Source organism: Micropterus salmoides, unplaced genomic scaffold (genome assembly GCF_014851395.1).
Source record: "Micropterus salmoides isolate LMB-PRFRI ecotype aquatic unplaced genomic scaffold, ASM1485139v1 Ms_hic_scaffold_13, whole genome shotgun sequence".
NCBI classification, from domain to species: Eukaryota; Metazoa; Chordata; class Actinopteri; order Centrarchiformes; family Centrarchidae; genus Micropterus; species Micropterus salmoides.
Window position 1 is genome coordinate 10,222,687 of NW_024040374.1, and position 14,003 is coordinate 10,236,689.

The 14,003-nt window shown below is 43.7% G+C and overlaps 1 protein-coding gene across 2 annotated transcripts in view; it reads left to right on the forward strand.

Annotated features, from left to right (window-relative positions):
• dennd1b (DENN/MADD domain containing 1B) overlaps positions 1-14,003 on the forward strand; it is a 108,802-nt gene that overhangs the window by 15,654 nt on the left and 79,145 nt on the right. For both annotated transcript variants that reach the window (XM_038715459.1, XM_038715460.1), the window contains exon 3: positions 6,590-6,633. In XM_038715459.1, coding sequence (XP_038571387.1) covers positions 6,590-6,633 — 44 coding nt within the window. The remainder of the gene's footprint in view (positions 1-6,589; positions 6,634-14,003) is intronic.

Here is a 14,003-nt window from a genome sequence, read left to right on the forward strand (position 1 = left end):
GGTTAGGTCTTTTTGTGTTTTACCAGAATCTCTCCCAGTCTTAAAGCCAGAACCATGCATTCAGGCCAGTGTTATTGAACCGCTAAGGTGATCCTATAGAAGCACAAACGTAGGCCTCTGCACTGTGGGTGTACTTCATGTTTATCATATGCTTTTTCCAGTTGTTTGCAAAGGCTATTTTTATAAAGCCCTATGTCATTCTAAGTAAGTAAGTTAGTTGGTTTTTACTTTTTCAGTTTAGTGACAAAATTAGTTAAAGTTGAATAACTTGACGTGCAGAGCTGGGTAATATGAGGTTTCTGACACACTGTTGTTACTCGCCAACTTTTCCGTCCAGCCAGCAGCATTAGGGCAGCATTAGGAATGACATAGTCTGCCAACAGCTTCTTTTTAGCCTACTTGGAAATCCCAAGAAGCAAAGATTTATGCCAAGATGAAGATGCCAGCATTTTTCATTTTTAGCCTACTTGGAAGTGCCAGTAGACATAGATTTATCCAGAGAATGGAAGAAATAAGAGATGAAGGAGTAGGCTTATTTCTTTTTTCTCTCATGTTTCAGTGCACGTATATCTTGCTAATTTATTCTGTTTAATCCCGTCACTTTTAATGATCCACCTGAGTAGATAGGAAGGAAGTGGTGCCAGTTGAGATAGGCAGAGCTCTACCTCCCACTCTTAGGCAATCCATCCATTTCTTCCCTCACTTCATCCTTCCTCCTCCCACTTTTTCCCTTTTCCCCCACTCTCAGTTCCCAGCATCCTTCACCTATTAACCCTCCTTTCTCTTCGCTCACTCTCCTCCTCCGACTTTAAAAGACAGGCGTCTCAGGAATAGCCAGAACATTGATTTTTGACCATCTCTACCAACCACTGCCACCCCCACCCCCCGCTCCCACCCTCCCTAGTATCTGTGTCACGGCTCAGGGGCTTCCCGCATGTTGCGCCCATCGTGACTGTTGGAGGTCAGCCACGCTTGAAGCCCTCAGAGATCAATTGACATGCTATTGTACAGTAAATATTCACTCCTGAGCTTGCTGTCTGTCTGTAAACACTCATGTACTTTCATAGTACACATTTGCGCGCAGACACGACACACACGCACTTTGCGAGCAGAGACCAGTGGTCACTCCTTGAGCTTGTCTTCACATTTGCCCACCTCCATTTCCTGGGGGAGTGAACGGAGGAATCTACCTCTGGATAGGTGATTTCAATTCAATTCTCACCCACTGGATCTGTTTACGCTTCACCAGGGGGAAATATGGTATAGGTTGTTTTCCCCTTGTCACTCTAGCTGACTCTAGTGTCGCATCAAATGGACTGTTTTTATACTGTTTGCAACAGCTCTTTGTAGATTTTGTCAACTGTAGGAAATGCAATAAACACATTTTGAATCCTTTGCATTTGGTTTTGGTGGAGATAGGTGATGGACAGGCTGATGTCTGACAAATCATTGGATTATGCAGGCAGGCAGGCCTAACAGAGCATGGTTTGCTGGACAGATGAATGGACAAACAGGCTGTGTAGGCATGTGTATGAAAGAGCAGGAAGTGATTGATTAGCATCAGAAATAATTAATCCAGTCGAATGGCAAAAGCTACAATGCAGTTATTAAATGATGGAATTTGTCAAACTATTATGTGACTTAAGTGCCCATGAACAAGGCACTGCATTTCCACCCTTTGTAGGGATGCAGCTGTGTGTGTGTGTGTGTGTGTGTGTGCGTGCGCTCATGCTTGCATACGTCGTTGTTGGAGTCCTCCAGAACCCCTGTGTCTCTAACTTTGTCAAACTGTATTGTAACTGACAGCTACCATTGTCTGTTGCATGCAGAAAATGTTTTATGACCTTGTGAACAAGCTAAAACATTTATGCAGCGCACTTGTAAAATCCACAGTCTGTGTTTTGAAAACGCAAGATTCCAAATGCAAATAAGTATCCAAATCCACAGAGGCTGCAGACAGAAATGTATGGCTGTCCAGATTCCTTGCCTTGCAAATCAAGTAATACAAGAATTTGATGACAATTAAACAGAAAATCACAACCTCAAATTTTTTTATGTGCTTTTTTTTTTGCACATTTTACAGTTTATATTGGTGTTGTAGTATACAGAAAGAAATTAATTGTTGTATGAATTGTTGTTTTTTTGGCCAGTGTCATGGAGCTCTAGTGTGTGTTCGTGTGGGTGTGTCTGTTTTTGAAGAAAGGGAGGGTGGATTAACCGGTGCAGGATCTGTCATGGTGACATTTGTGTCCCCTGGCGGAGCAGCAGGGGTCCTCTTCACCTCTGTAACCTTCAACTTTCAGCCTTAACCCTCTTCAGGCCCCCTCTTGCGTCCACCACACGCCCAGCACGTCCGAAGGGAGGGGTATATGAACGCAAGAGAGTGGGGGGGAAAAAAATAGAGAGGGGGGTTGCAGAAATGAAGAGGACAGAGACCTGCAGGGAAGGGCGGGATGAAGAGAAAGAAAGGTTGTGAAAGAAATAAAAAAAAAAATGAGGCAAGCATGGGAAACGGGGAGAGGCGAGAAGAAGAACTGGAAATGAGGAAAAAAATTGGGGGGGTGAATTGAGAGGAATATGTAAAAGAAAAGAGAAGCAAGAGGCAAAATGATTGGCAGAGAAATGTGGAGCAGAACAGAGAGAATACGAGCCTGTAGGATAGACAGGAAAGTGCACACAGGATGCAGAGGAAAGGGGAGATATGAACGATAATGGAAGGTGTTTGGTAGTTTTCTGAAGTTCTCACATGTCCTCAGCTACACAAGAAAAGTATTTCTGTGTGTTGTTACAGCTCACTGTTTTCTGCCGCCTGTGCTCTCTTTATTCGTGCCTCTCTTGCGCTACACCATTGTGACTCCATACTTTATCGAACATATGCACATATGAAATGTTTGTTGGGAAGGAGTGCCGTTCATTTCGAGTTAATTTGGTCATGTAACATTATCTGAAATCAGTCTACTCTTGGAGCTTTAATCTCCATTTATCTATCCACACTTTTGACAGTTTGACTTTAAAGCTATCTCAGACAAAACTGAAGTTATGCTGTTATTTAGTTTTGTCAAAAACCTCAAAGTTCTCATTTTATAGCACTATGAAACACAGTATAGCAGCAAATCCTCAGTTTAACCAGCCAATGTTGATGAACAACTTTTGGGATGACTTATTATAAGATTGTCATATATTATTTGTTATTTTTTCAACTGATAAATGTATCAACTAATCATGTTGGCACCATATTAAGCTCCCAACCTTCCTTCCAGTTTCACCAGCCTTTATTTTATTTATTTCTTAGCTTATACATTAAGCTATTTATCATACTGAGGGGATTTTAAAAGCTAGTATTCGTTGCCACAAGAGATAAATTAAAGGCTACAGAAAGTAATGATGGCAATTACAGGTAGCATACAGCTACATACCACATTTTCTAGTGTGAGTTGATTAGAGTCTGTTTTTAGACCTTTTCACACCAGACATTTTGGCTTTTCATAACAGGTGTAATTGAATACATTAAAAATGACTGCTTTCCATTTAAGTGACCCAGTTCCAGGGTCCTCGTGTTGTACATGCTGTCTCACTGGCGTCGCTTAATGGGACACTTAATGGAATTAAACCATTGTTAATGAAATTTGTTCCACCCATGCTTTTCCTGCATGACAAGTCAAAGTGTTTGCTATGAAATAGGTCTATTAGCACATACTTACGTGTTGCAGCCGATGTCAGACCTGTATCTCGAATTCAGTTATACTCCTGCTTCATAACTATGCTCACCTGCCCAATCACTGCAGAATGTAGGTAGGGCTGACAAAAGTTGCAAACATTAGACCCCCTATGCTCTTCTCTTCCGTAACTCCTGTCCCTTTTCCTCTGACCTGTATCACACTCCAGCAGCAGTTCCCATCCGCTCACCCAGTAAATCAGCATAAAATAGCCCTAACTGTGGCAGATCAGAGGGTAGGGAAAAGGGAGGGGGGCTATTGGACTTGAAGTGTAGAGCTTTGAGCTCTACTGCTTTTTTTTCCTGTGCCGCTCTTTTCAAGATGGGGCCCATGAAATTATCCAACAGGATTATGTAAGGCATGAGGGATTCTGCTGCGTCCTGTCATCCGTTTGTCCATTGTATGCCTCTCTCTCTCAAGCAGCCTGGTGTGTTAGCCATGAAGCTACTCTACACATTGTGTGTTGTCACATGTCCTCTTTACTAAAGAAGGGGTCCTCTCCTCTTAATCTATTTGGGCATATGTGTAGGACAGGATCATACCCAAAGCCCTTGTTAAAACGAACATACATCTTTCAGTTCAGACACTTCACCATCCTCATAGTTTAGACCCATTCACTTTCTCTCAGCCAGCTTTGTTGAGGCAGAGGTGGGGGTATGTTCATGAGCCTGTAGGCCTTTTGTATGTTCATGACAGCGAACCTGGCATGTGAGAGCTCATCTCTTCAAACTCTTGCTGTTGCTGGCGAGGTCACAGGGTGACCTTGGAGCAGTGGAAGCCATGTTTACCAGAGACCCCTGTGTTCAGGCTATGGCTGCTTCCTTTCAGCCACATGGTATAAGCCTGCGAGGCTCATGTTTTAGTTTGGAAACTAGCTTAGAGAGATGCAAACATTATAAGAAACGTTACAAGAGTGATGCTACTGCAAGAGTAGGCTGGCAGCTTATTAAGGGAAATTAAATTGTTATTTTGTGTAGTTTGGTACACTTGTCCTGTGTGAATTAGCCAACCCTCTTGGTCATTCCAGCCAAGCAATCTATCCACCATAACACTACAAACTGACTCCTCAACCATCACTCCAACTAAGGTGGTGAGAAACTTGAGTGTCATGATTGATGACCAGCTGTCCTTTTCAGACCATGTTGCTGCTGTCTCTCGGTCGTGCCGCTTTGCTCTATACAACATAAGGAAAATCAGGCCCTACCTCACTCAGTATGCCCCCCAGCTTCTGGTACAGGCCATGGTTATCTCTCGCCTCGACTATTGCAATGCCCTCCTAGCAGGTCTTCCAGCTTGTGCAGTGAAACCCTTACAAATGGTTCAGAACGCAGCAGCACGTCTGGTTTTTGATCAGCCCAAAAAGACTCTTGTCACTGCTTTACTCAGTGACCTCCACTGGGTCCCCGTGGCCTCCAGAATCAAATTCAAGTCATTAATGCTTGCACACAGAGTGACTACTGGGTCTGCACCCATCTACCTAAACTCCATAATACAAACTTACGTTCCTTCTCGGCCGCTACGCTCCTCCTATGAATGCCGCCTGGCTCTGCCATCCCTTCACACAAAGCAATCCAGTCCTGGCTGTTCTCATCTGTGACACCACGATGGTGGATTGAGCTACCACACGCCATCAGAGCAGGGGCGTCCCTCTCTAACTTCAAGAAGCTCTTGAAAACTCATCTCTTCCGAAAACACTTCCTCTTATAACACCTCTAACTCCTAAACTCTAACATGCACGTCCTGTGCTCTTCTTCTTCTATCCCCTACAATGATCTTGTATTGATTGCATTTTTTTTTGTTTTTGATTGCACTTTTTGTTAACTTTCTTCCTTCCCTAGGTATTTACCCCATTGAGGTGATATGTACTATGAGCTCTTTCTAGTACTTATTGCTGCTCTTACTAGTATGTATTGTCAGTTGATCTGTATTTGATGCTCTGTTGATGCTTGTATGTTGTTCCTCAAATGTAAGTCACTTTGGATAAAAGCGTCTGCCAAATGAGTAAATGTAACCCTATCTTTGCTGAACAATGGCCATCTTCTCTCCTATAATATCAGAATATCAGGGAACAATGCTGATGTATCTGATGTACTTTGTCTTTTATTATTTATATTTAAAATTGGTAACATGTCGTAAATTCTGAACATCTTTGAAGCATACTCTTTAAACAAGAATGACCGTTCAAGGTTGTCTAGGACTGCAACTAATTATTATTTTACTTCTTCTATTTGATTAATCAACTAGTATGCCGTCTATAAAATGTCAGAAAGAATGTGAAATGCCCATCACAGCTTTATCTTAAGATTACTTATTTAGTCTTATCAGCTAATTATCTGTATTTATTCTCAGCAACTGACTTAATTGATTGTCAATTAATTTCCTGTTGAAAAATCGATCGACTTATGATATTTCCAGAAAAAAAAAACATTACAAACTCCTGTTATAACGATAAACATTTATAGCTTAGGTTTTACATCTCTCCAGCAAACAGCTAGGCTTGTATCAATGTAGGAATAATTAAGCAAATAAACTAGAGTATGTGTTGATATGACTTTCTTAAACGTGCATGATTTGGTGTATAATATAAGCTATCATATCTACACTGAGAATATAGATTTGCATATTTACAGCACATGAAGCCTAGACACACTCTCTCTTGTCTTTCACTGTGCGCTGCTTTGTGTGTGTGTGTGTGTGTGTGTGTGTGTGTGTATGTAAGTGTGTGTGTGTGTGTGTGTGTGTGCGCGCACTTGCTCAAACTTGCAGCACCCTTGCCCCCACCCCTCTCATTAATATGTATGTGTTCTGAGGCAGCTAGCGAAGACGGTGTGTTTCTCACCCACTGATTAATGCTGTCTGTCAATTACCTCTAGATCCAGCCGTGCTGTGGAGCTTCCCCCAGGACCACACAGACCAGGTTGGAACAGAGACTGTTTTTTTTTTTTTCTCTCTCTCTCTCTCTCTCTCTCTCTCTCTCTCTCTCTCTCTCTCTCTCTCACTCTGTTACAGACAACCTCTACCTCCTCCTCCTCTCCCATCTCCCTTCCTTACTTACCTAATGCCCTCACTCACCCTGCCATCCTGTGGTAACCTCCCCCAACACCTATCACCACCACCACCACCACCGCTCTCCTCCTCATCCCTATCACTGCTTCCTCTCCTGCTCTCTCCCTCTTTCCCTCCCTCCTCCTCGTCTTCTCTGTCTCTCCCTGTCTCATTCTACGTCTGTTGCTGGTAATGAAAAGCAGTGAGCAGGTCTTCAATAACCGACGAATCAGTAATTATCATGCAACCGTGACAGGAATGCACACCTCTGTTTTCCGCTTTCTCTCTCTCTGTTTATATCTCTTGCTTTCTCTCTCATTGTGCTTCTACGTCTGCTTCCCATTGTTTCACATTTATACCATTATTGGGTTTATTTTCAATCTGAAAATAAAACCTGCAGCTGTTTTGCAATACTTTTTGGCACATCATGTTCTTCTGAAACCACAGGCAAGTATAGCAGCTCAGTCTCTGCAACTAGTCTGTATTGTTGAAGAATTTAAAGGAGGATTCCAATATATCACACTTTGGGTTTATATTTATTTTTATCTTCTCTTATCATTTCTAGTGATTATAATAACGTTATACTCATCAAAGAAGTAGCTCAGATCTGAGAACATGGAAACATTCCTGCAATAAAATCAGACAGGGCAGAAAACAGGAGTAGGCTGACGATCACAGATTAAAACAAGGCAGATAACCACTTTATTTGGAGATAAAACTGAAAGTAAGTCTACCCAAAATGGCCACTGTATTCCCCACTGTATTCCCTTATTGTGTGTGTGTTCACAACTAGGGCGAGTTCAGTAGGTCAAAAGTTTAACCAGGAAAGCCGTCTATAACCTGCAATGGACGTTTGCAACGTACAGTTTGGGTAATATTTTACGACTCGCCTTTAGATCTCAGGGGATGCACAGATTTGATTTGGCAGGTTGATATCAAGGTCAATACTGACCTTATCAAGCAGATCAGGTATCAACCATGAAACACCGATCCATGTTAAATACAGTTTCTTTGTAAGTTTTCCTGCTTGCAGTCACGGTGGGCTGCCAACTCACTTTTTAGCACCAAAGCCTCATGTTATCTTACATAAAAATGATTCCATTAGATTCCACACATTGAGGTATACAGATTTTAAATTTGGGAAATATAGAGCACCGCTATTGGTTCAGTACCTAGTGTTGGTTGATAACCTGAGTACAAAAAATTAGTACCAGGAAATAAAAAGTTAGATCTGTGCAGTTTGGCTAGTTTAACCAGTCTGTTGTCTCAATGCTTATTGAATGTTTACTGCCCCATCTGACTTCTGTTCAGAGATGTCATTGCATGCATTTAACTTTTTGTTACGGATGGCCAAAAATACGGAAAAAGACCCAGGTTGTGATAAAGCAATTTATCCTTTAAGCCAATCACAAATTTTCTCAGGAGGACAACTTGTACACACATATGTAAAAATTAAATTGATTTGAACATCTCTTTTTATTTAAAAGCCTTTGAAATATCCACAACTTATTTCTTTCTGGCTTCACCTTTAAATAACAGTCTACATCCAACTCTTTTGTGCTCATCACTCTGTAACTACATTAGGTTGAATCATTCTCCTGTTGTTGCTCCAACATGTAAAGACTCCATGACTCCTACTCTCTGCTGCTGTGAGGTTGTGCATGTGTGTGTGATTTTTGTACTGACAGTTAGAGTAAGAATGACAAAAGACAGATATTTGACAGGAACAAAAACAAGACAGGCAAAATATTGTTTCTGTTCCGAAAGTGGCCACAGCACAAAACAGGTCCTGGAGAAAATCATTGGACAGGTCCCTGCAGCAGCCCATCAGTGGATGGAGAGGAAAAATGGACAACTTAAAAAAAAAAAGAAAGCAAGAGAGAAAGACTACAATATGTGCGTAGGCTAACTATCTCACAACTCAGCAGCCCAGCCTGTGAGTTTAAACAGCTCTCTTGCCTCTCTGATCCACTTTGAGGAATAAACGGGCTTGTAGAAAGATGCTTCAGGCGATGTCTGCCTGCCCCACAAGAACCAGAGCGTGCTATCAGAGTAAGAGGTAGAGGGAGTGAGGGAATGAAAGTGTGAGCATGAAATTACAGACTTACAGAGGCAGGCACAGGAAATGGAAGAGATGGAAAAGGAGTACAAAGAGCAGCTGAATCCATGAGAGATGAAATAAAAAAATAAATAAAAAAAAGAATGTAGTGTAAACATAGTGTATGTGTTGACATGAGCCTTGCTCATCATCTCCAACATGTCTCTATTTTTAGCCCCCCCCCCGACACACACACACACCACACAACCTTACTTTTCTTTCATTCTGCTGTCAACCAGATCGTTTGTGTGGATAAGATGGCCCTTAAGATGGCTAGTTAGCGTGCTGTGTACAGAGGGATTGGTCCTTTCCCCCGTATACATAAAGGCTGTATTCAGGGGTCTCATTACCAGGATTAGGGCTCCTTTCCTCCTTTGTGGGGCTGAAGGCTGGAGTCCTCTGTAGCCACAGTCTCTATCTCTTTCTGTGGCCCGAGCTGGCCAGCATATGGCAGCAGCAGCCAACAGTCTCCACAGAGGGGCTCAGAGCTCAGAGCAAGGCCTCCTTTTGTTTAGGCCGTTATTGTTGCTTAGCGTAATGACATTTGTAGGCCGTAGGATTGGGGTGGAGGGGTTAGTCTACCCCAGGGGAGGGAGGGGGGAGAGGGAAACAGAAAGAGGGAGAAAGAGAGAGGGATGGAAGGGGGGGAGAGGCAAAGACATGTAGACAGACAGGAGTGTGGATTATGGAAATATGAATTGATTTTTTTTTTTTTCTGTGCTGTGGTAGAATAGAAAGCTCAAAGGAGAACAGACTGCAGGCTGGCTGGCATGCTGGGGTGGTGCTGGGGAAATGGGAAGTGAGAGGCGCTTTCTCTCTCTCTCTCCCCTCTCTCTCTCTCTCTCTCTCTCCCTTCTCTCTTTTTCTTTTTCCTTCGAGCTCCCCCTATTCCTCCCATAGCCCCTGAGACTCTTGATGCCCTGGTCATCTGCAGATGCCACTTGGATAAAGAGGGAGAGATGTAGAGATGGAATAGAGAGAGAGGAAGGGCAAGAGAGAGGTGGCTAAAGCATACATTTGAATCGCAAGAAGGGATTTTTTTTATTTTTTTTGCAAATGAAGCAGACAGATGGAAATCTGTCCGTTTCCTCTTAGATCTCATCCCAAACTTGTGGGGAAAAAACAGCAGACACACACACACAGAAAACGGTTCTGCCAGTTAATTCTTGCTAACCACAGTGTGCTGTATAGAAGGCCTTCTCCTCTGTAGAGAACAGAGGATAATATGATAAACACTCAGCAAGTTCCACAAACAGACGGCCATTTGAAATCTTATAGAAACTGTGAGCAACTCCACAGTATTTCTAAATGTTAAGTTCCACAGACACCCTTCTGCTTATTGCTGTACTTCCTTGTCCAACACGACAAAAACATAGTTTTACGGTTGACAGGCTCCAACACTACCATTTTATTTATCATGTGTTTGGTTAGCTTTTATTTTCTAATATATAGGTAGATGTCTTTGTCTTTCTGTTCATTTATACAGTTAGCTTGGCTGTCATGGTGTCATTCCAATGCATTTTGCGCTCACATCTGTGGAATTAAAGGGTTTAACAAAGTATTGAAGTCGAATTTAAATCATAACTCATTTAGTTGAACTGTCAAAATGCAAAATGTATGGAAGGGTCCTGTAGATTTGGCATCACCTGATCTACTCCCATGTTCTACTCAACTTGGCATTTGAACTGATAAGCTGTGATTTTTTATAGGTCGTTATCGGTCCGCTTTTTTTGTCAGATATTCATTGATGCTTTTATTAGTGAAATTAACAATGGGATAATAGGCAAAATAGGGAGTCACTAGTGAACAAAACTCAATAAATTACATAAAACATTGTCCATCTTCCAAGATGGCGCCGCAGACGGCCGCCTCGGGATTACGCTCTGTAGTGCTTTTTGTGTTTTTGTTAATTAACGCTGTTTTCTGCCGTCCATCTCTGGTAACTTTTACCAGAGAAGAGCTCTTAAACATTGGACTTTCTACTGCTCATACTATTCCACCGCTCTTTATTGACCCTGGAACTTTCCCGGAGTTATTAGTTGGAGGAGCAGCAGCTCTGTTTGGGATCCTTCGGAAACGGTGCAGGGGAAAACGAGCAGGCGCGTTGGTTAAGCTGAGACAGCGGGGATTTCGCACTGCGCTCCCTTCAATCCACCTGGCGAATGTCCGCTCTCTGGCCAACAAAATGGACGAACTGCTGCTCCTCAACAGAACCAACTCGGACTTCTGCAGATCTGCTGCCCTCTGTTTCACCGAATCCTGGCTCACCAAGCGCACTTCACCTACTGGGATTTAATCTCATCCGCGCGGATCGCGAAAGGGAGCTCACGGAAAAAACAAGGGGAGGCGGACTCTGTTTCTAAATAAACGAAGGTTGGTGCACAGATGTCATAGTGTTGAAGAAATCGTGCAGCCCTCACTTAGAGACATTATTTATAAACTGTAAACCATTTTATTCACCGTGGGAGTTTTCCTCGTTTGTTCTGGTCGCTGTTTACATTCCACCTCAGGCCTGTGTTAGTGAGGCGTTACTACACCTGGCCGACCAGATAACTAACGTGGAGAAAAAACATCCAGAGTCCCTGCTCATTGTTCTTGGGGACTTTAACAAAGCAAACCTCAGTCATGAACTTCCAAAATACAGACAGCATATTAAGTGTCCCACCAGGGACACTAACACACTGGACCACCGCTACACAACATTAAAGGATGCCTATCGCTCTGTTCCCCATGCAGCCTTGGGACTCTCTGATCACTGTCTGGTTCATCTTATCCCGACACACAGGCAAAAACTGAAATCTGCTAAACCTGTAGTAAAGACTAAAAAGATGGACCAACGAGTCAAAGCTGGAGTTACAGGCCTGCTTTGACTGCACTGACTGGAGTGTTTTTGAGTCTGCAGCCATGGACCTGGACGAACTGACACTGTGACATCTTACATCAGTTTTTGTGAGGACATGTGTGTGCCGACTAAAACCTTCCGCACATACAACAACCAAAAACCACAGCGAAACCCAGGTAGCTTCATCAGACCAAGGAGTTGGCCTTCAGAAGTGGGGACAGAGCCTTGTACAACCAGGCCAGGAACACGCTGACTAAAGAGGTCAAAGCTGCAAAGAGGTGCTACGCTGGACAGCTAAATAACAGCTTTGCAGCCAACGACCCTGCGTCAGTGTGGAGAAGCCTACGGACACTCACAAACTACAAGAGACTATCCCCCAACACTGCTGGTACTCAATGACTGGCAGACGAGCTGAATGGTTTCTACTGTAGGTTTGAAAAACCCAGAGTCACACCTCTCCCCCACTCCAATGCCATCTTCAAACAGTCACCTTCCCCCTCTGACCTCTCACCTGCACTCAAGATCTGTGAAGAGGACGTTAGCCACCTCTTCCAGAGGCAGAAGATCAGGCAGGCTCCTGGACCTGACAGTGTCTCGCCATCGTGCCTGAAAATCTGTGCGGACCAGCTGGCCCCCATCTTCACTCAGATCTTCAACAAATCACTGGAGCTATGTGAAGTTCTCTTCACATAGCTCCACATTGCTTCAAACGCTCCACAGTCATCCCGGTCCCAAAAAAACGCTCCATCTCTGGACTGAATGACTACAGGCCCGTCGCCCTGACATCTGTAGTCATGAAGTCCTTTGAAAGACTGGTGTTGGCCCACCTGAAGGACATTACAGGCCCCCTGCTGGACCCCCTGCAGTTTGCCTACAGGGCTAATAGGTCAGTGGATGATGCTGTCAACTGACTCTCCAGGGACATATGCTAGGATCCTGTTCATGGACTTCAGCTCGGCGTTCAACACCATCATCCCGGACATCCTCAGCACCAAACTCACCCAGCTCACTGTGCCAGCCTCCACCTGTCAGTGGATCACAAACTTCCTGACTGACAGGAGTCAGCAGGTGAGGCTGGGAAACATCACATCCAGCACCCGGACTATCAGCACTGGCGCCCCCCAGGGGTGTGTGCTCTTCCCACTGGGGGACCCATCTGTCAAACTCCTGAAGTTCGCTGACGACACAACGGTCATCTGCCTCATCCGGGACGGTGACGAGTCGGCCTACAGACGGGAGGTTGATCAGCTGGCTCTCTGGTGCGGTCAGAACAACCTGGAGCTTAACACGCTCAAAACTGTGGAGATGACAGTGGACTTCAGGAGAAGCCCCCCCACTCTGCCCCCATCACTATTCTAAACAGCCCTGTGTCTGCTGTGGAATCCTTCAGGTTTCTGGGATCCGCTATATCCCAGGACCTGAAGTGGGAGCCCAACACTGACACTATCATCAAGAAGGCCCAGCAGAGGATGTACTTCCTGCGTCAGCTCAGGAAGGTCAACCTGCCTAAGGAGCTGCTGATCCAGTTCTACACAGCCATCATCCAGTCTGTTCTCTGCACCTCCATCACTGTCTGGTTTGGATCTGCCACCAAAAAGGACAAGGACAGACTACAACGTACAGTCAGGACTGCAGAAAAGATCATCGGTGCCAACCTGCCCTCCATTCAGGACTTATACATTTCCAGAGTCAGGAAACGAACAGGAAACATCACTGCAGATCCATCTCACCTGGAGCTGGAACAGGACACAACCTGTTCCAGCACCTCCCTCTATAGGCGCTACAGAGCACTGTACGCCAAAACTACAGCTGATTTCTGACTCACAGTGTCAGGAACAATTCCTGTGCAATAACCCAGTAACTCTGTCTCTAATCAGCACCTGTTTACTGGTTTCCACTTATTATTTATTTATTCACCATTATCTATTTCAGTGCTGCTCATACTATGTCATATTGTATATACTGTATACCAGTACACTTACCTCAGGTCATAGGGTCATAGGTCTTATTTATTTTTTCCAGCATCCTTTACACTATGCTCCATCACACTGTGTACATTTGTACATGTATGCATGTATGTGTACCTGTATATCATATCCACCTTCAACATGTACATAATGAGAATAGTTTACTCTTGCATCCTTTGCACTCTGATTACTGCACTATTTGTCAATATGTCTATATTGTTTTGTTCATAGTGTGTATATTAGTGTTGTCTACTCTGTAGTTTGTGTCTGATTTTATTTTATTCAAGGTCAAGTTCATTTCATTTATATAGCACGTTTTATAGCAGCCACTGACT